This window comes from Salmo salar, chromosome ssa04 (assembly GCF_905237065.1).
Source record: "Salmo salar chromosome ssa04, Ssal_v3.1, whole genome shotgun sequence".
In the NCBI taxonomy this organism is placed as follows: domain Eukaryota; kingdom Metazoa; phylum Chordata; class Actinopteri; order Salmoniformes; family Salmonidae; genus Salmo; species Salmo salar.
Window position 1 is genome coordinate 53,765,550 of NC_059445.1, and position 22,890 is coordinate 53,788,439.

The window sequence follows — 22,890 nt, forward strand, 5'->3', positions numbered from 1 at the left end:
AAGGGTGGCTACTTTGAAGAATCTATAATATAAAATATGTTTATTTGTTTAACACTTTTTTTGGTTAGTACATGTTTCCATATGTGTTATTTAATAGTTTTGATGTCTTCACTATCATTCTACAATGTAGAAAATAGTCCAAATAAAGAAAACCCCTTGAATGAGTACGTGTGTCAGAACTTTTGACTTGAACTATATGTGGATCATATGTGGAAATAAAGCAATAGGTGTCCCTTTATCTTGGGAAAACATGACCGTGTAGTTGTACATCATATACTATGGATATTTTTGTATGTAATTTTACCTCTGTGCAAATGTACTTACTGTCATTTTTAAAGTGTTTTCTAGTCAATATTAAACCCCATAATTGTGTGAGTTGGCAAAACCAGTATATTTTTAAATTGCAGTGTTTCACAGATCTGTTCCTTAAGAGTCCTGATTGTGCTATTAAAAACATTTCTCCATTCATTATAAATGGCGTACTGCTAATAACAGAATGATCAAATCTGTTCAGTTTAGGATTATACATTTAGGAATAAATAGGCCTGTGTTGGATTAGGCCCAATCCAGGATATATGGTGTTCACTGAGGGATTTGGACAACACTTCCACCATGTGGACTCCTGCTCTGAAGTAAGGGTGGAGTGATGTACCTCTTAGATTTCCATCTGAAATCAGTGACTTGCTTAAATAAAGAATGTAAATGTATCCAGTGTGCTTATTTCATGCCTATGCAAATGTTAATAAATGACTGTATTATGAAGAATTTTTACCAACCAATTGTAGGCCTATATTGGTACATCTGCTGGTTGTTCTTCCTGATGACAATTCAGAAGAAAAACAATGTATCCCCTTGTGCCATTCTCACCAGAAATGATTTAACAGCTGCAGAAAATTATAATACTTTATTTTTGGAAAAATATTGCATTTCTTAGTCGTTTCATTAATACATTGGTAAAACAATTGCTAGAATGAAAGAGAGCTTTCAAAAAACTGTCAGTAAGCTGCTGACTCTCAAATCACTTTAACAAAATGTTCAATAATATAAATCTGAGATGCAGTAGAAAAATGCTTTAAACCCTCATTTAATATCTCCCTCTTCCACATGCACCTCTGAAAATGTAATGTTGACATTGCACATTGTGCTAAAAACAAAGCCTAGCCTACTGCAATGATTTCACAGGTCCAATGACAGGATGACTCACGAGACTTGAGGAATAACTGTAAAGGCTTGGGATACATCATCAACAATTACAAACCAGCACCCAAGCCAACTCAGGAAATGCCTGGTCTGCCTTTGGTGTACAGTAGATGGCGACTAGGCACAGACATCAGTTCAACGTCTAGTTTTGATTTACATTTGGTTGAGTTGTCAACTAATGTGAATTTAACGTGAAATCAACATTGTCATTGGATTTAGGTTAAAAGTTGATTCACCGTCATCACAGATTTTTTTGGGGTTGAAATTACGTGGAAATAGTGGGTACATGCATAACAACCGCAATGCCAGCCACAGGCTACTGATACTGAATGCAGTATGAAAGCAAAGAGGAGTGCTCTTGTCCTACGTAAAGGGTCTTTCGCATGAGACAATTGTTGCATGGATCCACATCAATCATTTTTCTGAAAGGCCCTTAGGGGTGTCTATCTGCTGGTGGCGGTTAGGTCTGAGCCATGGGAGGATGATGGTTCAGTGCTGGCACGTGGATGTCTGTCTCCTCCTTGCTGTTGTCTGAGCAGTCAGAAGGCATGTAGCAGCCAGAGTCTCTGGGGCAGTTCAGGTCAGCTTTAATACTCTCAGTTGGGGACTTGGCTTCCTGGTTTAACTCTCCCTCCTGACCATCACCTGGAATGGAACAGACATGAGGGCTTAGAGAGCTTATAGTGGTCTATTTAAATGTTATGTCCACAAATCTGATATGCTCCCACAATATCAGAGTTGCAGAAATAACTTTTTTTTATAGTTTCCCTTTTCTCTCAAGCACTGAAATAGTATGTCTATTGCAGCTAGTATGTTTCAATTTTTATGTAGGCTGTTGAATCTCTGAGTCCGAGCCCTTGTTACTTTTGGTTACTGCAGCTAAAAGTGAAGTTCAAAAGATCCAAAGTGTTTGCATAAGATTGAAAAACAAGATATATGGGCTAGTGCAACGCCCAAACCACAGTGGCTTCTGAAAATGACATTTCCTGTTAGTAGCTTGTCTTGTCTTGCATCACTCAATGTTATGTTTCTTGACTACCACTCAGCCTTTCCTTTCATGTCCTTCTAGCAACTGACTCTTAAGGTATTAGCAGTGTAACACATCTTCTTTATCTAGCTATGGCCAGGACAAGATGGCTGATACCCTGTTATTTACACTCACTGAGATGCACTCAATTAATGTTGTATTCTGAAGTTCACTTCTTGCAAGTTCACTTCTTGCAGTGATATTACTTCGTTATAATAGACAGTTTGCCAATTTAGCAGTATTGTTATAATGGTTTTAAACTGTGATTGGTAACTGTCGTGAGCCGTTTGCTGTAACTGTCCTGAATTGTTTATTGTAACTCTTTTGAACCGTGTGTGGTAACTGTCCTGAATAATTGGTTGTGACTGTATTGAACTATGTGTGGTAACTGTCCTGTTGTGTTCTCTGTGCTGTAAGTGGTGGTTATCCAGTTATCAATAGCCTCTTTATCTGTGTCCATGATACCACGGCCCTGATACAGAACTTCCTCCGCTGACGGTATACCCTTCCTTATCCGCTTCACATCTAAAACCAGGCCTTTGGCAATCTAAATACAGTAAATATGCTTAGAGGGAATTATGATCTCCTCCACACCTACTGTTTTTGTCAGAACTAGCAACTCTGGAGCGCCTCACATAAAATAGTTTGGATTGTTATTGGTTTAAATTGGCAATGTTGATGCCAGAAGGCCCAGGTGTTGTCTTAAGTGCCTTTGCATCCCACCTGGAAATCAAAGTAGGGAAAAGACTGCCCTGACTCACTTTGGGGTTCTTGGAGGCAATCGACGGCAGCCATCAGACGATGTCTGTGTTCAGAATCAGTCACATTGAGTTCCACCAGATGCTGCTCCTTCAGCTCCCTCAGGTCATCTACTGTCTGGTACCCATTAAGGAGCAGGGAAGAGGCATACTCCTACAACACAGAGAAACAATACCAATCGGTAAGCAAGCCATCATGTTACAATAAAAACATCTCAATCCTGTCTGTCATCACATCAGAAATGTATGGTTCACTAAAGATGCAATTTATAGTTTTTTTTAAGAATGCAGGAAACAAATTTGTTTGAGAGCGATTGTTTGTGACAGCAGGTTTGAGGAGAGAGACAGAGAAGAGAGTGAGAGAGAGAGACAAGGAGAGAGAGTCAGTTTACCTCCAAATTGAGGCGCTCTAGGAGTTCCTGTAGCGTTTTGGGCCGGGGTCTCCTGCTCCTCCTGTGTGTCATCTTCTGAGGCGGTTCAGGAACCTTCTCTACTATGAGGTCTACGTAGATAAACTTAAAGTTTCCCACCTTGTTGTTCAGCATGCCTGTCCATATCCCCATAGGAGGCTTGCTGATGATCTCAATCACATCCCCTACCTGAAAGAAGAAATTGGCATTTTACTTGAGCAATGCATGTATTAGGTCTTCACAAGCTACTTTGCAAGACATTGGCTCTATCTCAACTGCTTAAAAGTCCACGAGGATGTGCTGAAGGACAGGTTTGACAATTCAGTCAGGTGGTTCAGTCAGGTAGGTTACCTTAAGTTTGAGTGATTCAGTGTCGTAGGGACTGGGGACAAAGTCAGTGTGGACCCGGGCTCTGCCACAGAACTGGCCTGTGTAGGAAAGGGGCAGCTCCTCATCCAGCCTCAGACTGTCTCTGTTACTGGAGCCATCTGACCCACTGGTAACCCCACCTAGGGCACAGCACAGTTGGATTGGTAGGAGACAGACATCATGTTAGCTTCACAACAACCTTTACAAACACAGGGCCGAATGTGTTACGGTGAGCATTGTGGGTGTTGTTATACATCATGCTACATAGCGAGGTCATTTTTTTACTCCTTAATGTGGTTGATTTCACAGGAGGTTGGTGGCACCTTAATTGCGGAGGACAGGCCTGTGGTAATAGCTGGAGCGGAAAAAGGGGAATGGTATCAAATCCATTAAACACATGGTTGTCAGGTGTTTGATGCCATTCCATTCGCACCGTTCCGGCCATTATTATGAGCCGTTCTCCCCTCAGCAGCCTCCTATGATTGATGCTGGTCTAACAGTAGTCTACTTAACAATTATAATATTAAGTTACAGTTTGATGGTTATGGCGGTGAATTAAATATTGACCGTTTAGACTTTTGACTGTGATTATGTTTGTCGGGCATCCTTTGTTGGGTAAATCAAGGTCCAACAACATGCCTTAGCAGATGAAACTACACACTTGATTTTTATCAACTGCAGAGTAAACTAAAATTGCATTAGTAAAGAGAGTGAATATGTTTAATCCCGTAAGGTGTTGGCTGTGTGCTTACTGGAGGAGCTTTGTCCACTATTGAGACTGTAGAGGCTTTCCAGAGAGTGGCTGGACTTTCTGTGTCCTTTTGGAAATGAATGGACGCTGTAAACAACATCCCCTTCTCCTTCTTCATCTCTCTCCGTCTCGTCGCACTACCAGTAAAAAAACAACAGAACAGGTCACGTTTTATTATTTTCTTTGCCCTCCTTTTCTCCTTATGCCGTCACTCCCCATCTCATCTCCGCTCACAGCATGGCGGTTGAGGAGGAAGGAAAAGAGAAAGCTAAACTAATCAGAGGGCCGGGTCGGGGCAGGGTTCTAAGATGTTCCGTGTGCCAAACCGGCTCAGTATCCCAGGTAGTTTGTGCAAGAACTCAGAGGAGCTTCTCTCCTCTCTCTGAGTCCTTAATCCACACAGAGCTGCCTTGCCATTTATAACTGAGACTTGACATAGGCAGGAGCTGTGTGTAATCCCCCTATACCTGCTCCGTAGGCTCTGACTGTACCTCCCTTGTTCTCTTTGTGAGAGAAGAGTTGTGTCTTTTTAGCTTCGCAAATAATTTGGTTATCAGGTGACGTGTTAATGAATCTTTGTCCTGTACTGACCAGTGTTTGGACATGTTGGTCTCTGGACTAAAAGCCTAGCCTAATTTGTTCGTCATCATTTATAATCCTCCTTTCTTTACTTCCTGAGGAGCCATGCACTGTATTATCACTGTATTCTATTACCACTCTATGATCACTATATTGTCATTCTGTACTATTCACTTCCAAGGTTCCTGTTCTGTTGGTTTTATATTGTTCATTTATGTGGACTTGATCCATTCCCATAATTTGTGTGGTCTTACTGTACATTTCCTAAATACCAGCCTATACTTCTGCATTCAGACATCAGCTTTCTTTTAGTTAAACTTTCATTTCACACATTTGGCTTTTATCAGAGATCTGTGGTACACTGAATGTCAAAAAATACAGTTGAGGTTGGGGGCGTTGTCGGTTTTGTTTGCAAAGTAAAGAAAAACTGTACAATGGTAATTGCAATTTAAAAATTGAAGTGCAATATTGATTTTGTTTTAATAGATGTTGTTACCTTAAAAATATTCAAACTAAAAAATAAAGAAAAGAAAGCACAGTTGATCTGTTTGCCACAACGTGCTTCGTCTCACTCACCATTTCCTCTGACAGGGCTTTAGCGTACTGCCTGCCCATCCTCTTCCTCATCGTCAGTGAGATGGCTTTCATCTTCTTGCCTATACCTCCTGATCTGGTCTGGTCACCACTATTAACCTGCTCTCCCTCTGCAGACTGCACACATATCAACATACACTTGTTTGTTACATAGTTGAAATGCTTAAACTACGATACAGCAACATAATTTAAAAAGATGAGTCAGCCCTGCTGGCTTGAAACATGAATCAGTTTATTTTGGAAAAATAAATACAAATCTACTAATGTTGAAACAATTAGGGCTGGGACAATAACCGTACTGTGTTACCGCCGATTATGGATGAAGACGAATCAACCCCCCCCAAAAAAAAAACAGACGTCGTAACCATTTGAAACCATTGTTTTTTTGTTTGTGGAACAATCTCAAGACAGGACGGCCGGGCATTCATGCGGTTTCTGCGGTAACATGAACTCTTTACAATGTGATGAAACTTTGTTGCTCCTTGCTGACAAAAGCAAGGTGTTTTAGCAAACTAGTCTTTGGTTGCCTAGGCAAAGCCCCCTTCACTTCAGCAGCAGCACACATGGAAATAGAATGAATAGAACGGGATGGGAATTTGACTGGCAAACTCATGGTTACACTCGCAATGGCTGCCTGGTATTGTGATGCTATAATTTCCATGGTAATTTAAACTCAGCAAAAAAAGAAACGCCCCTTTTTCAGGACCCTGTCTCTCAAAGATAATTTGTAAAAATCCAAATAACTTCACAGATCTTCATTGTAAAGGGTTTAAACACTGTTTCCCATGCTTGTTCAATTAATTAATCAATGAACATGCACCTGTGGAACGGCCATTAAGACCAATTAAGGTCGCAGTTATGAAACTTAGGACACTAAAGAGGCCTTTCTACTGACTCTGAAAAACACCAAAAGAAAGATGCCCAGGGTCCCTGCTCATCTGCGTGAATGTACCTTAGGCATGCTGCAAGGAGGCATGAGGACTGCAGATGTGGCCAGGGCAATAAATTGCAATGTCCGTACTGTGAGACGCCTAAAACAGCGCTACAGGGAGACAGGACGGACAGCTGATCGTCCTCGCAGTGGCAGACCACGTGTAACAACACCCGCACAGGATCGGTACATCCGAGCATCACACCTGCAGGACAGGTACAGGATGGCAAAAACAACTGCCCGAGTTACACCAGGAACGCACAATCCCTCCATCAGTGCTCAGACTGTCCGCAATAGGCTGAGAGAGGCTGGACTCTCCGTCGCTGGACCAGACAGGACTGGTAAAAAAGTGCTCTTCACTGACGAGTCACGGTTTTGTCTCACCAGGGGTGATGGTCGGATTCACGTTTATCGTCGAAGGAATGAGCATTACACCGAGGCCTGTACTCTGGAGCGGGATCGATTTAGATGTGGAGGGTCCATCATGGTCTGGGGTGGTGTGTCACAGCATCATCGGACTGAGCTTGTCATTGCAGGCAATCTCAACGCTGTGCGTTACAGGGAGGACATCCTCCTCCCTCATGTGGTACCCTTCCGGCAGGCTCATCCTGACATTACCCTCCAGCATGACAATGCCACCAGCCATACTGCTCGTTCTATATGTGATTTCCTGCAAGACAGGAATGTCAGTGTTCTGCCATGGCTAGCAAAGAGCCCGGATCTCAATCCCATTGAGCACGTCTGGGACCTGTTGGATCGGAGGGTGAGGGCTAGGGCCATTCCCCCCCAGAAATGTCCGGGTACTTGCAGGTGCCTTGGTGGAAGAGTGGGGTAACATCTCACAGCAAGAACTGGCAAATCTGGTGCAGTCCATGAGGAGGAGATGCACTGCAGTACTTAATGCAGCTGGTGGCCACACCAGATACTGACTGTTACTTTTGATTTTGACCCCCACTTTGTTCTGGGACACATTATTCCGTTTCTTAATCACATGTCTGTGGCACTTGTTCAGTTTATGTCTCAGTTGTTGAATCTTATGTTCATACAAATATTTACACATGTTAAATTAGCTGAAAATAAACGCAGTTGACAGTGAGAGGATGTTTCTTTTTTTGCTGAGTTTGGAATGTTAATTTAATTTATGTGGCTCATGCAATGGAATGTATTTTTATTATACAACGGGTGGATCTAATACTGATGATTGTTTAAAAAAAATCGCATTCCAGTCGGTGTTTATTCCACAAATTACCACCCGCTAAAGCTATGACATTAAAATGCCTATTTACTCTGTTCCATCTCACTGTGCAATCCACTGTCTCATCAGTCCAGCCAGGCAATTCTCCACTATAAAAAGCATCTAGACATTATCTCCCATTTCTTTTAGACTAGCATTTGGTTTTCAACTGCGGAGATTTGTGTTAACCTTGCTGTATGTCTCTTCGACATTTGCAACATTGTTTACATTTTGAAATTCGATCTTCAGCAGTCCCATAGTAATGAAGGTGTAGGGAGTCGGGACGAGACAGAGGCAGACAGACAGCTTTTCTCAGCTCGTCGAACTCATGAATCAGCTGGCATCATTTTTATGGATATATAAATGTCAATAGAAAACAGGTGAAACTAAATGAAATGCAGCTAGTTTGTAGTCTTTCCAGCTTCAGTTTGAAGTGATTGTGTTAGCTGTGTTGATGGCTAGCTCATCTGAACAAGAGTGTCTTGACGAGAGAGCACATTTTCTATGCAGGCGAAATCGCGCATTATTAGCTCATTGTTATGGCTGTATCCAAATAAATGTCACTAGAAAACAGCTCAAACAAACACAAATGCAGCTACTTTGCTGTTATTCTGGCTGCACTGTTTGACGTGACTGTAAGTTAGCAGTAGTTGGCTAGCTAGCAAGCAAGGGTTATAAGAACTGTTAGGGTTGAACTGGCTATTTGTATGCATAACTTATATAATATACTGGGGAAGCTATGCTACAATGTTAAGTATATAAACTATGGATAAATCAACTGCTGAAGACCAGAAGAACTACAACCGGCAACAGGAAGTGCGTCACGACGCTGGGACCAGCCTGCACGCCGACGATAGGAGGAGCACGTTTAAACCACGCTCCTCCTCCCTCTGACAGGCCAGCATTGGGCGGGAACTATCTCTGTCAGAGTATAAAAGAGAGAACAATAGAATGTGATGCTCTCTTCTCTGTTTGCCCTGCGAGGTAAAACAGCAGACCGTATATATACGAACCACCCATTTACCACACACGTGTTTGCATTAATTAAAGTACAAATAAATCAGAAGTTACTATGTGCTGACTATTTTGTTCTGATACCAGAAACTAACTGTCGCAACTTTAACAGAACGTTGCCAGCCAGTATGGCAATGGAACATTTAGAAAGAACGACTGGGTCGCGTCCATAGATACAGAACAAAAAGGACTTAACTACTCTGTCAATCGAACCAATAGAACGAACGACCAGTCGGCTTGGGTAGCAACCTTCAATTTATGTCAGGACTATATCTTGTGGGAGGATGAAATAGTATGAATAAATTCATCAAAATAATGTTTTTTTATGAAAATGTGAATCATTATTTGAATATGTTGATATAACTCATTGTATAAAAGTGATAATGCCCTCGAAGCCGGTGTTTGATGGATATATTGGCACGGTTTGCCAACACCCGTGCCAATATATCCTCCAAACACCGGCTTTTCGGGCATTATCACCTAAGTACTACAAGACCATGGTGCTTGCCTACGGAGCTGTGAGGGGAACGGCACCTCCGTACCTTCAGGCTCTGATCAGCCCCTACACCCAAACAAGGGCACTCCGTTCATCCACCTCTGGCCTGCTCGCCTCCCTACCTCTGAGGAAGCACAGTTCCCGCTCAGCCCAGTCAAAACTGTTCGCTGCTCTGGCACCCCAATGGTGGAACAAGCTCCCTCACGACGCCAGGACAGCGGAGTCAATCACCACCTTCCGGAGACACCTGAAACCCCACCTCTTCAAGGAATACCTGGGATAGGATAAAGTAATCCTTCTAACCCCCCCCTTAAAAGATTTAGATGCACTATTGTAAAGTGGTTGTTCCACTGGATATTATAAGGTGAATGCACCAATTTGTAAGTCGCTCTGGATAAGAGCGTCTGCTAAATGACTTAAATGTAAATGTAAGTAATTGTCAGTTGAGTTTAAATCCAAAACATTTCTGCACATATTGATGGGTACACTTCCTGCTATTACTTACTGCTTTATTTCTATGGGCAGAGATACTTAGAAAGGAGGAGATAGGAATCCCAGTGGCCAATGAATGGAGACACGTATAACGCCCCACCCTGCAGACTGTCGACCAATCGCGTTCATGTTGTGGATATGAGTCGAGAAACCTGCCTATTTTCTTTGAAAGTACGTAATGTCACGATTTCAAAGCTCTACGATATTACAGAGAACAAGTTAATTATTTCACATCTCGGAAAAGATTCGTAATGTTGTACTTCTTGTTCAAGTAATTCATGCTAATGCTGTTTTTTTAGTTTAGCGTCCAATTGACTCCCATTCTTGAAGGAGTGATCTCCTTGTCCCATAATCACCCATAATGCACCGCGTGGCCCATTGACGACACATGGGAACGAACACAATTGGTGTTAATACGATTCGAGTGAGATTCCCCTCTTCTCTAAATTATCTCTGCTATTGGTACGCTTGCAATGGCCGCCAGTCCACCCATTATGCCATCATTGACTTGAATGACTCCCATTCGATTCTATTTCTATGGCAGCACATGCGGTCATGAGCGGAGGAGAGGAGAAAATGTTTAAAAAAAATGCTATTCAAACGGCTATAACGGTGACCACGGTCATTTGGCTGACAAATAACCGCAATCCAAAATTCCAAGACCGTCACATCCATAGAAACAATTAAGAAAGTTTACAGTGTCACTTATAAGGAATTACTTGTTGAAGTAGCCGACAAAATCAGACAGATGCTTCACGTACCAAAGCACCTCCATTTTCCTCTGGCTTCACTGGGTCTGGTTGGTGTCTGAGTGAGTCAAATCGGCCAAAGCTGGTGGAGCGCTGGGTGAGATGAGAGATTAACTTTACAGATTAAAACGTGTTTGAGATGGTAACAGCAGGACACATGTTGTCTGGCTGTCGTGTTTATGTTGAACTCAAAGCAGCACAATACAAACAAAGTCATGTCTGTAGTAGGCCTATACCTTGTAAACCATACATCTAACCTGGCTGTTCCTCTGGTCATGTATTTACATAGTACTGTCTGTATTACCACCAGGCTCCATTATGGCATTTCATGAGATTTCTCTTAATCTTTTTTGTACTTATTGTGTCTTATGTTGCATTTGACTAAGATTGGATTTGATGATATAACTGCAGGTTCAGTTTGAACTCTGGAGATGTATTTTCTAAAGCTGCCAAACTAAACTCTGTCTTTGTAGTATTGTTGTTTTGTACTACTACTACTACTATTGATATCATGAGTATTATGAGTACTTCTGTATGGTAATGGGTGAGTACTGAGTGGTGTTCAGCTTCACTACAGCTAATGAGGTTTGTATCAGTTATGGTCGGCTGTTTGCCATAAAGTGATGTAATGTAAATCTCTTATACTAAATCCAATGTAATACATTGAATATTATAGTATTTCATATCATTCTTGTGCTACATTTTTTTGTGTGTGTTGTATTCCTGTTATATAATAGCGTTATTGTTATGGCTTTTACTATTCTAGTACATCCTGCTGTTCGCCCTTAAACCTGTCATCTGCTCATCTGCACTATGCTAATTGAAAGATAATAATCTGCATAAACGTCATAAGAAATGTGACTGTGTGAAAAGCAATGGTCCGTTGTTCACTGGCGGCCCATTAGATTAGTTTTAGTGGTCATTCTGAGGCTCTCATCCAACATCTGTTACATTAAACCCTGGCTCGTGGCCCCGCAATGATCATCTGACCGTTAGTGAACCGTGAACCTTGGCCGGCTGCAGTCACTGTCACCTACTGGGGAAAGCGAATGATTTCTAACAGAAATAATGGTCAAATAACAAGAGCAACAAATGCTAGTATTGCTTTTATAATGAACTCAAACTTTTGAGTGAATCTTCATTTTCAATATCCTGAGTTACTGCTGAAATACAGCCTAATGTTTGGCAAATATGCTTTAGAACTTTTCCTTTTATTTGAAATTACAACAAGTACTTTTAAGTTAGAAAATGTTTAAACAAAATGCCCAGCCATATAAAATGTTGTTTTTTGTTATTACAGCAGCAAATCGAAAAGCACATTTTACACAAAAAAAACCAGACTTTTAAATCATCTCACCTTTGGTTTTGTCTTGCTCTTCGTGTCTTTGTTTGAGACATTTGACGTTTTCCTCTGAAGCATAGTGCTGAATCTGAATAACTGCTGGTCAGTTTCTTTGTTGTTGATAAAAAACAACTGTGCTGTTGCTTATTTAACCAATCATCATATCAACAACCTACTATACTGCAACAGTTGTGCAGAGCAGCTACATTTCCTCTAAGGCAGCCAGGATGTGACTATATCTACACAGTCTGTTTTTCTGTGATGAAAGACATGCATGTTGTACTTTTAGGTGGGAGGTGGTAAAGTCTGGTCAACAAGCTACAGACACTGAATAATCCTCAGTGCACCCAGAAAGCCTCATTGATGACTGCTGGATTGGGGTTGTAATAATGTGAGTAATTCATTTTTTGCCATAACTGCAATTGTTTAAGGTCGAAAGACTTTTCAGACTATGTCACAAACTGTTGTCTTCATAGTTTTTTGGTAGTTCACTGTAACCAGTAAAATTACTTATGAGGAAGTGGCCAAGTGACTGGTGAGCACAGGAAGGGGTGAATTACCACAAAGCCTGTATATTGCAGTTTCCGTTCTATTACCTTAATAAGCTTGTTCTTTTTTAAATAAATACCAAATCGAAATTTGCCTGTGTAGGGGAAAGTGTGCCCAACAAAGCAATCATTTCTCAGGAAACACCAGTCCCACAGCTTCCCTCAATACCTCTGTCAGACCTGTATGTATGATCCTTTAAGAGAACCGTATCTTACCGTGGATTCTGAGATGTCCAGATCTGTGATCGAGCGGATGACCCGTTGGTGTGAGAACACTGGCGGCGTCTGTTTGCTGTCCAGTTCCTGGACCAGACTCTCAAAGCGGTCCCAAGCTGTTGCTCGGGGCAGGGTGAAGTCAAAGCCATAGTTCCGAGGCTCGCCTGGGGGCCGGTGGCAGGTGTGGTAGGGGACATCCCAGGGTGGAGGGAATTCTGTGAGGCCCCAGTGGTGGTGGTGAACCCCAGTGCTCCAAGGTCCTTCCACAGCTTTCCCATTGGTCTCCTTAGTCTGCTGCTTCTGTGGCGCTGGTGGGTCAGCCTTCGAGGACTTCTTCTCTGTCTTCTTCCCCAGCCCGATGCAGGTGATGACAGGACTTTCGTTACTGAACACAGAATCTGCCAAGTGACCTGGACAAGAAGAGAAATAAAGGGCTTTTTAGTCCTATTCATTCATAGATACGTAATTTATTCTTTAAAGAATAATAAAATCATCAGCTTTCAATTGTTAACGAGAGTTGCCCCTATTATTCTAGGGTTTTGTATTCATAGGATTTGTTGTGTATCAAGCAGGCAGGCAGCTCTGTCTTTGAATTTGGAGCCAAGGTGCATCCATTAGAACTCACAATTGCTGTCAGTCTTTCCATCATCTAGTCCCATCTGGCTTCCCTTCTTCACTTTCACTAGCCTCTGGAACCTCTTCAGCTTTCCCTTAGATTCAGCCATGTCAGCTTCCGCATCCCCAGTCTGCAGCAGAATAATATGGGTAGGTAGGCTATCAGTGTCCATAATATCAGTGTGCATTATGTAATGCCTAGTACTCTCAAGTTGTCAAGTGAAAACTTCACATGCCATGTTTTTGTCTTATTTTTATTTGTCTTTAGTTTTGCACTGGTTATAGAGTCAACAAGAAGATTAAAGTGGAGGAGTGTCTGTGATATGGCCGCCGCCACAGACACACACCTGACGTCTCCTACCCTGAGTTCACAGCCTACCTCTTCCTCACCCCAACCACCCTGACAAACCTGGCCAGCAGAGCAGTAGGTCTAACTGTATCACATGGTGTCTTCCCAGTCACCTGAGGACGTTGGTTGATCTATTAGTTGTAATTCAACTGGCGGGATGAAGGATGAGGGAATGGATGGACCGGGACATTTTTAAACCTCACCAAAATAAAATGCAAAGGTACAATTCACTCAATTATTATTATTTTTAAATGTAACCTTTATTTAACTAGGCAAGTCAGTTAAGAACAAATTCTTATTTACAATGACGGCCTACACCGGCCAAACCCTGACGACGCTGGACCAATTGTGCGCAACCCAATGGGACTCCCAATCACAGCCGGTTGTGATACAGCCTGGATTCGAACCAGGGTGTCTGTAGTGACGCCTCTAGCACTGAGATGCAATGCCTTAGACCTCTGCGCCACTCGGGAGCCCAATAAAAACATATATGCCAGCACCAGCAACGGTTATTGTGCCAAAATCTCAAATAGAACCAAATACAGAAGAACCATATAAACGGACACAACATGTAATAACCCATGTGTGCTCACATTCCCCTTGCCGGTTCCTGGGTATACTATATGTAGAGAAAGAAGCACAGAGAGGGCTTGCTACATCCTTTCTGGTCTCACAAACAAACATAAAGTCACATGTCCTGACACACACAAAGATCCACGTGCCACATCCAGACAAACACACTAACACACACAGACCGATCCACGTGCCACATCCAGACAAACACACTAACACACACAGACCGATCCGCGTGCCACATCCAGACAAACACACTAACACACACAGACCGATCCACGTGCCACATCCAGACAAACACACTAACACACACAGACCAATCCACGTGCCACATCCAGACAAACACACTAACACACACAGACCGATCCACGTGCCACATCCAGACAAACACACTAACACACACAGACCGATCCACGTGCCACATCCAGACAAACACACTAACACACACAGACCGATCCACGTGCCACATCCAGACAAACACACACACACACAGACCGATCCACGTGCCACATCCAGACAAACACACTAACACAGAGAGACCGATCCGCGTGCAGCTCAGGGGCCATGTGGGTGAGGGATTACCATTTCCATGCTCTGCCATCTGCACTGCATTACTAATAATTATCACTGTGCTGCTAAAGTGATTGCTGCCTGCTTGTCCCACAGGAGATTGTGCTAATGCCATAGTGCATTGTTCTTCTCTCCAATGTACAATTACTGTGTCGTCTATTGTAGCATACGGTCAGTATTTAGCACTGCATGAAACAAGAGAGTATTTCTTGTATTTATTGTGTATATCTTTCAGATAAATACTGAAAATGTATTAAGGTACACCATCAGTTTCAATGGGCATGAGGTCTCTGGCTGCCCCTGCTGACGATAACACTCACCATGTTCTGCTGATGGATGTCAGGGGGCTCATAGTTTGGGTTCCAGGCCTCGAAGTTCACCCCCTGCATAAACAAAATAACAATACACGTTTAATGAGTTACTTATATCCTCAATGCTTTTAGTGAAAACCAGGGTTAGGCCTAATGTTCAACATGGCACTACATAAAAGACAATTTATATATCATTCATTATGTTGGTAAATTAGTCTACATCAGACTTAATCATAAGATTTCATCACTGTTCACAAATTGATCTCTATTCCCAAATGTATCTCAACTCACAATAGACCTACTGGCTCCCAAACGTGACATGCATGTGTATTTCTATGTGCGATCACTGAACATTTTGCCGGGATGGAGGAACCAGACACATGCAAACAAACATGGAGCTCTCCAAATAAAATTGGAAATTGACAGAAAAGTCTTAAATGAAATGAAATATTCCAAAACGTATTTCTCACAAGTGTATCGTGGTTTGTGAGCTCTGGAAACGGGTCGGCGTCAAGAATGAGAGTGATAAATGAATGTGACAGGCCTACTGATAATACATTCCGTGAATAATAATAAATTATCCAAACACTATCGTTCTAGATTACTGAGAAATGGCGGGGATTAACGGTAAATTTAGCGGCAATCGCAGGAATTGATAAACGGATCATTCACATTTAATAAAACAATTAATGCACCCGAATTGGCGAGAAACAAAGAACACATTTGTGCTAAGAGGATAGGAGCCTAGCGTGGACTTCACCACAACCATCACCAAGTCCTTAAATATTTGCGGCTGTAGTAGGCCTAATGTAGGCTACGGTGCTAATTATCAAGGGACTAGATTACTTTCTCTGTATTTCAAGATGACCCAAAATGTTTACACAACCAAAAAGCTCTGTGTCAGGGGAATTCATTAGTAAAATGATCGAGCATTTCAATCAGGAAGTGATTATATCTCAAACAGAAAGTGAAAAACAAGGGCCATACGTTTTACAGATTTATGTGTGATTGGGAGGGCATTAGAGAATTTACAAAAAGCCTGTCGGAAATTCAAAATGTGACTTTTACCTAGAGATTATTGCATGTGTACCCAATATCCTATACTGATGAAATGAGCAAGGCCAGGTGATTTGGGCTCACCTGTTTGGGTAAATTAAACTAATGCTGCTCATTTCAGGGGAAAAGTGTTTATCTAGTTGCCTTTGTCATTTGAAAAGTGAAGTCCAATATCTCTAATCGAATTTGTGGTATCGTGCTAGCCTACAATTGATATTTTGTCCAACAGTTGATGAGGATGATGATGAGGTTGATGATGAGGATGATGATGATGATATGTATAGTATTACCTGAGTTGTGGGCTCTTTTTCTCTTCTTTCAGAGTTCAGCTGCTCCACTCTGTCCTCTACCGCCAGCACGCTTCTCTGACAAGGACCTTGACCCATCTCTGAGGAACCACAGGCAAGAATGCAAGGTTAGACCACTTCTTTGGTACTCAGTAGGTTGTTGTCAGCAACACACACACACACACACACACACACACACACACACACACACACACACACACACACACACACACACACACACACACACACACACACACCACAATCTTGACTTGTTTGGTTGTAGATTTGCAGGTGTAGGGTTACCTACTGTAACTATGCCTCATGAACCAGAATCCAAAGGAAACTGTCTGGGCCCGCCTCAGTTCGTTTTTTACATTCAACATAATCCCTCATCATAAAACACCGTGATAGGTTTTTTCCTTCCTCACTGACTTTGGAAAAGCATGGGGAGCATCAGTAGGTCTGTCTGTATCTGTCATCATTAACTAAATCCTACAAGTCTGTCTCACACACATAGTGTCTCTCTCGGGCCTTAGCAAGCATACCCTAAATGAAACATGAGGTTTATGTTCTTTGGCTGACATATGTTTCTGGCCGTTTACCTTCGTTGTGATTATTCTTGATGTGAACAAAATCTTGCTTCTCTCTGGGTGACTGCCAGTAGACATTAGTGTCTGTGTTATCTGCAATAGAGGGGTCAGGGGAAGAAAACCGAGGCCATTAAGGTCTCTATATTAGTGGCAGCAAGGCTAAGAGAGCCAAGTGAAATCAAATAGAGTACAGAAGCCAGTAGGTCTAGCACGGCCAAGTAGGTTACTAATACTGAGTGCAGCATTGTGTGCACACTATACAGCTCCAAATAAATTGGAGAGCAGGATCAAAGCAAAGTTAGTAAGAAGCCTGTGATTTTACGCTCACTCAAACACATCTGAGTACGTCAATTATTTTTTTTGTACTAACCTATGGTTTCATTGTCCGATGTTGACGTTGTTGGTACATGTGATCTGAAATTACAAATTAAAATAAATTCCGGTCAATGTTGAGGTTGTCTTTACAAGTTGTCTCCAGCAGAGCATTCACTCAATACGCAGACATTTTGTCAATGTTGTTGTTTAACCATATTAGTTAAATGTCACTAATAGTCTATGATGATGACATATTAGTTATGGCTCTAACAACACCTCAGGAGAAGTCTGGTGCTAGGGTTGCAATGTGAACACATGAAACACACAATACTAACTGGATTTTATCTTTCAACAACAATGAAGTGCTTGATAAGATTTGTCATAACACAACTGTTTGATTCACTCACAATCAAAAATTACACAAGTCATTTCCACAGTACAATTCTACATTTTGACCCATCTCCTTGCATGCAATAGCAATGTTTTGAACAGTATGGGTCTGTGTCATTCTGTAAACCATTTTTACATTTACCTTTATGTCATTTAGCAGACGCTCTTATCCAGAGCGACTTACAAATTGGTGCATTCACCTTATGATATCCAGTGGAACAACCACTTTACAATAGACCACTAGCCTAAATATAAATTCTGGGAAATCCAAATCCAAGGTACTGTATTTACAACAACATTCTGTGAAATGTGGCTATAAATCACATCTTTTATCTTACATTTTAGACTTACATGCAATAAATGAATACATGCAATAAATGTAAATGGGAAAGAATATTAAAAATCCCAACTCTTGTCGCAAATAATCTAATCCTAATCCCACCCAACTCTCATGAAATTGCACCATAACACCTAATACACACCATTGATCTAATATCATAGTTAAACACAACCACAGGCTAGCTATAGGCTCCATGTTTACAACTGTAAACATGTTTTATGTTCCACCTACGTCAGTAAATGGACTGGGCTTGCCAATTTGTTTGTGGATCTTTGGAGAGAAGTACATCTTTAAGAAAAGAGTTCCATCTTTAATTGTTTACTACAGTAGAATTAAGTGAAGGAGATCAGGTAGACTGCTTGTAATTTGTCAAATATATAGAAAAATACTTCAGCTTTCAGTGTGTAATTGCTTGAAATAACATTACAAATAAACATCCCTAGGAACCCCCTTGAACTTCAACATCTATTGGGTCATTTAAAAAAATCCAATCCTCGGTCAAAGCAGACTATGAACTATGACCTTGTTCCGATATGAAAATTATGGAATAGGTGCCCTCTAATGGACTTGAGCAATGGACCAAGGTCCAAACAGACAGCTCCCTGGAAGCTTAGAGAGTGAAGGCCACCATGAAAGGACAGCAACATTAACAGTGGACCTGCTGAGAACTCCTGATTAACTCATTATCTCCTTGAGGTATACAGTAAGCAGCACGCCTTAGTATCCATTTCAGGGGTTAACTAAGCCCCTCACTCTTTCTTTAACCAAAGCATTTATTGACTGACAGCCGTAAACAATACAACAATACAAACTTCCATACCTTCTCTTCTTCTTTTTCAAATGGGATTTGTGAGCCTCGGACAGCTCCTGGGAAGAAAATAAATGTAATGTAACACTGCATTGAACTGGCACACATAATGTATAGCACAAGTAGGCCATCTCCAAATACCCTGATTAAACTTAGAGACTGATATAGGCTTACACAGAAAAGTTGGTCTTCAGGCACCCATCCAATGACCTGAAGTTTCAGCAGCAGATTGCAGTCACAGGTCACCAGCAGTGTCTGACTGGTTTGTTATTGTTGGAGACTAACATCAGTGTGTTGGAATCTGTTGGCCTGATATGAGGTATGAGGTCTACTTTAGGTCCCGCTTTATCTGGATAGTCACCTATAGATTATCTATAAATGCTCAATCTAGAAACTGAAACTGTGTTGATGTGCAACAATTTTCTAGGGTTAGGGAGTACATTAGTTAGTGTATTGATATTTTGTTAAATATTTGGTAGAACTCACTGTGGGTATACATGGATCTGAGCCTCTCCACTTGGCCCTGTCCCTCAGAGAAGGGCTGCTGTGTCGGCTGTTGTGTCGACTGGGAACTCTACAACTGTCTTCTTGGATGACTGGGTGTTTGTTGAGAGCAGGCTCATACAGGCTGTCCGTCGAGCCCTCCTAGACCAGAGGAAAGAGAGCAACATGATCAGGGACAGGAAAGACATAAAACAGTATATAAGACATAAAACAGTATAAGAATCCCTGCTGTAATTCTCAAACTTTTGGGAGTCGGGGATGTCTTTTGTGATAGCAAATTCATCAGGGACCCCCTCATAACTCGAGTGAAAGAAAAATAGCATACAAGGAGTTTTACTATGACTTCAGCAGTGCATGGCCGAACAAACCAAGTTTCGGGCCTTGGGAAGTAACATTTTAAAGGCCCACCTCTTTGCATCAGAGCGAGAATTTTGCAGAGAGATTTTTTGTTGTTTCAGCTTTAAAGATTATATCCTGCGATTCTACACATTTTGTCATTTTAAAGCTTAAATTACAGTGTATTTATGTAAAACAAAAAGTAAATAAAACTTTTTGGGGGAATACAAGAAGTATTAAGTTGAAAAATGTATAATGGAGTACTATGGATACCAATATCCCTGTGAGCCTCCCAGGCCTATGTTGCCCAGGGTTATGAAGATACATTATAGATGAATTATATTTCATTGTATTGTATTGTATTGTATTGTATTACACCCTCTACATTTATTCCATAGATCCCTTGGCCAGAATTCGTTATATCTGTTGTTAGTGATATTAATGTAAAAAAATTATAATGTTCATTATTTTATTTATTTTTATATTTTGTATGTTTTCAGATCTGGCTGCAGATCCCCTCGGCGGACCCCAGTTTGAGAACCCCTGTGTTCTCAATAGACTATTCCATAGGGTATTGTTTATGTACTCAATGGTCAAAATTCACGCTTTGCCAAGTTTCGTGACTTGTTACTGTGTTATATTGGTTGTCATAAGCATGAGGTGATGATAGAAAACAGTCAAATCTTTAAGTTGCAGTGCCACACTTTTTCTTTCTGATCTTAACACACAAGCCATTTCACCAAGTTCACTGTCTAGTTGCAAGTTCTATAAGTGTTATTTGGATAGGAATGACATGCTGGAGTCTCCCAATCAGGGGGAATGCGGCTAGCCAGGTCAGGTTAGGAGACTTGATAAAATACATCTGATTACAGTATGGCACACAGTAAGACACGGTCCTTCTGACCTTTGACCCTTGAGTGGGTTTGAGCACTGCTCTAGTACTATAATTTTTGTATTCATATTCGGGGTTGGTTAGTCTCGGAAACCCCTAAAGTCTGTTATGAATCCCTATGGTGTGCTAAACCAACCCAGTTACCTGTGTCTTAAATCCTACCTTGGGTTACAGTCAGACCTGCTGTAAAAGTCAAGTCCTGAAGTGTGTAGTGTACATAACATGCCAACAACAAATGAAGTAGCTGCATTGACACTTTACACAGTGAGCATAGGGGATTAAATGTTGACTCTGGGGTGATTACTTTGGCCTAATCCATGAATAGGACATGTTCCTCTCTACATAACCTGGTGATCCGTGATCTGTTCTAAGGAGCTCCATGTCGACCACATTCACCCAGTAATCCCAAACAGGCTAAAAACATTTATGCAAAAAACATGAACTTTTTCTTATTTTTAAAGGTATTTTAAATGTTACATCTAATGTCCATTCTATAAAAAAATGTAAGGCTTTTTTTTTCTTAAATGTGGGCTATTGTTACAGGTTTCTAACCAGTTTTGGGAGACTCATCCAGGATGTATATAGGGAAAATGGACTCTCTAACTGTGTCCTAACCACTTTCATAACCCCCCTCAACAGTATTCAAAGAATACTATTTTAAACTTTTCTTCAAAGTTCAAGTTACATTACAAAGGAAATGTTAAATTCAAAAGCATCATACTGTCTTGCTTGACTCTTTGTCAACCTCTAAAAGTATGTATTTGAATAGAAACCTACTTTGTCAAAAAAACATTGTATTTTAGGACCAATTAATAAAACATTTGCCGCTTCATCAATTCAGAACATTGAAGCCTCCTATTAAAATTATCTGTCTGCTCTAAAACCCGACGTGACAAACAACTACAATACACAAATGTCTTTCGATAACTTCCTAAAGCATAGTACGACTGAAAGCTCAATCTCCTTTATGTCTCCTTCTGAGAGAGTCCATGTCAGATCCCTGTCAACAGCAATAACATCTCTGTGCTACCTATCCTTTCCCTGATTGAGCAATCTGCCAGATTATGAGAGGGACTGGACAGGGAACGCAGAGACAAGACAGTCTGTCCTGGCGACAGGAATGTGGTCAATTCCATTTTAATTAATTCAATTCAGGAAGTAAACATCCACAACCCTGTCTGAGATGTAGAGTTTTTGAGACACCAAAAAAAGAATAAAAAATACAAGAAAGAGAAGGTTCATTAAAGCAAGCGTGTGTCTTACCAGAGAGAAGCAGAATAGGTTCATATTTCAGATGCTGTGCCTCCCTCCACCTCTGGCCACAGACAATGGAAAACAGTAGAGACAAGCTGACTGCTGGGGACTCTAGGACACACAAACACACACATGCACACACACACCCACAAACACACACCCCTATATACACATGCCCAAACACACAGCTCCTGCGCTCCGCAGGCTGTCTACAGCCCTGCGGCTTAGTACCAGTTTAAAATCCCTCTCATAATCCAATAGAAGCAGTGAACCATTACTGTCCAAGACAGCCCTCACAAACAGGCAGGCCACCCATAATCACACTCTCAGCAGGCAGGCGCTGGCTCAGGCTGGCTAACTGCACACAACAAACAAATAGTGCTACAGCTCACGCTGCTTTTGTTATGGGATGTTTTTGTCATTACTGGGATTTTGACGTGATGGGGTTGTGATCTTTTAGTCAGGCTTTAGTGATATATGTGAAAGTGTTAAGATGGTTACTTTTGCCAATTAAAAAAAATTATAATATTCCCGAGTGACACTTAGCAAAGGTATTTTATTCATAAATTATATTTGACAATTTATAGAAAAAAAACAGTATTTACATTTGTTGCAATATTATACCCTTCTTGAGGGCACAAAACATTTAAATAATCTAGAAAATATTTTCCCCACCCAAACATTGCAGGCCTGTTAATTATTTTTTATTTTTTTTACATATAAAGTTAATTGGTATGTGTATGCAACTGGGCAAACCCAGACATTAAATCCGTCTTTTGTATAATCTCTTATAAACCCTGATAATTCTTCATGTTTTAGATTTCAGTTGTTCAATAGTTATAGTGGACAATGTTAGCAGACACACGCAGCAGACATGTCATGCACTACGCTGAATATAAAACGAAATAACAACATAAAAGACTAAAAGCATAAGATATGATACCACCATTTTCAATCCACTCAGATAAACTGTCCACATCTTTCTTAAAC

The 22,890-nt window shown here is 41.2% G+C and overlaps 2 protein-coding genes and 1 long non-coding RNA gene across 6 annotated transcripts; 1 reads left to right on the forward strand and 2 right to left on the reverse strand.

The window, feature by feature from the left end:
• Positions 1-889: 889 nt before the first annotated feature.
• samsn1b (SAM domain, SH3 domain and nuclear localisation signals 1b) lies at positions 890-12,230 on the reverse strand. Of its 2 annotated transcripts, XM_045717104.1 has the most exons (8): positions 11,962-12,230; positions 10,617-10,697; positions 5,671-5,805; positions 4,517-4,652; positions 3,747-3,904; positions 3,378-3,584; positions 2,989-3,139; positions 890-1,845 (listed from the first exon to the last, which is right to left on the reverse strand). In XM_045717104.1, the coding sequence occupies exons 1-8, from the start codon at positions 12,022-12,024 to the stop codon at positions 1,661-1,663; spliced, it is 1,116 nt and encodes a 371-aa protein (XP_045573060.1). In that variant the 5' UTR covers positions 12,025-12,230; the 3' UTR covers positions 890-1,660. The 2 variants fall into 2 exon arrangements, with proteins under 2 accessions (XP_045573060.1, XP_045573061.1); XM_045717105.1 differs by lacking the exon at positions 10,617-10,697 and having other exon boundaries at positions 11,962-12,160.
• LOC106603554 (uncharacterized) lies at positions 12,181-21,486 on the forward strand. Of its 2 annotated transcripts, XR_001328438.2 has the most exons (5): positions 12,223-12,337; positions 13,397-13,475; positions 13,594-13,894; positions 16,507-16,599; positions 20,255-21,486. It is a non-coding gene; the product is annotated as an uncharacterized lncRNA (long non-coding RNA). The 2 variants fall into 2 exon arrangements; XR_001328439.2 differs by lacking the exon at positions 13,397-13,475 and having other exon boundaries at positions 12,181-12,337.
• Positions 12,369-22,208, reverse strand: LOC106603553 (SAM domain, SH3 domain and nuclear localisation signals 1b). 2 transcript variants are annotated; one of them, XM_045717102.1, is made up of 10 exons: positions 21,910-22,208; positions 19,401-19,559; positions 18,927-18,973; positions 18,338-18,394; positions 17,432-17,475; positions 17,074-17,154; positions 16,475-16,572; positions 15,138-15,200; positions 13,336-13,456; positions 12,369-13,120 (listed from the first exon to the last, which is right to left on the reverse strand). In XM_045717102.1, exons 1-10 carry the CDS (start codon positions 21,931-21,933, stop codon positions 12,669-12,671), a joined length of 1,146 nt encoding a protein of 381 aa, XP_045573058.1. In that variant the 5' UTR covers positions 21,934-22,208; the 3' UTR covers positions 12,369-12,668. The 2 variants fall into 2 exon arrangements, with proteins under 2 accessions (XP_045573058.1, XP_014052873.2); XM_014197398.2 differs by lacking the exon at positions 18,338-18,394 and having other exon boundaries at positions 12,376-13,120.
• Positions 22,209-22,890: the final 682 nt, after the last annotated feature.

Coding starts and splice junctions, on each gene's coding strand:
- samsn1b (XM_045717104.1), bottom strand. CDS start 12,024: ATGCTTCAGAGGAAAACGTCAAATGTCTCAAACAAAGACACGAAGAGC. Junction 10,698..11,961: donor AGAGCAAGACAAAACCAAAG/GTGAGATGATTT, acceptor CATCTCACCCAG/CGCTCCACCAGCTTTGGCCG. Junction 1,846..2,988: donor TTGCCTCCAAGAACCCCAAA/GTGAGTCAGGGC, acceptor GTTCCATTCCAG/GTGATGGTCAGGAGGGAGAG.
- LOC106603553 (XM_045717102.1), bottom strand. CDS start 21,933: ATGAACCTATTCTGCTTCTCTCTG. Junction 18,395..18,926: donor TTGAAAAAGAAGAAGAGAAG/GTATGGAAGTTT, acceptor CTTTTCTTAAAG/ATGTACTTCTCTCCAAAGAT. Junction 15,201..16,474: donor AAAAAGAGCCCACAACTCAG/GTAATACTATAC, acceptor TTGTTTATGCAG/GGGGTGAACTTCGAGGCCTG.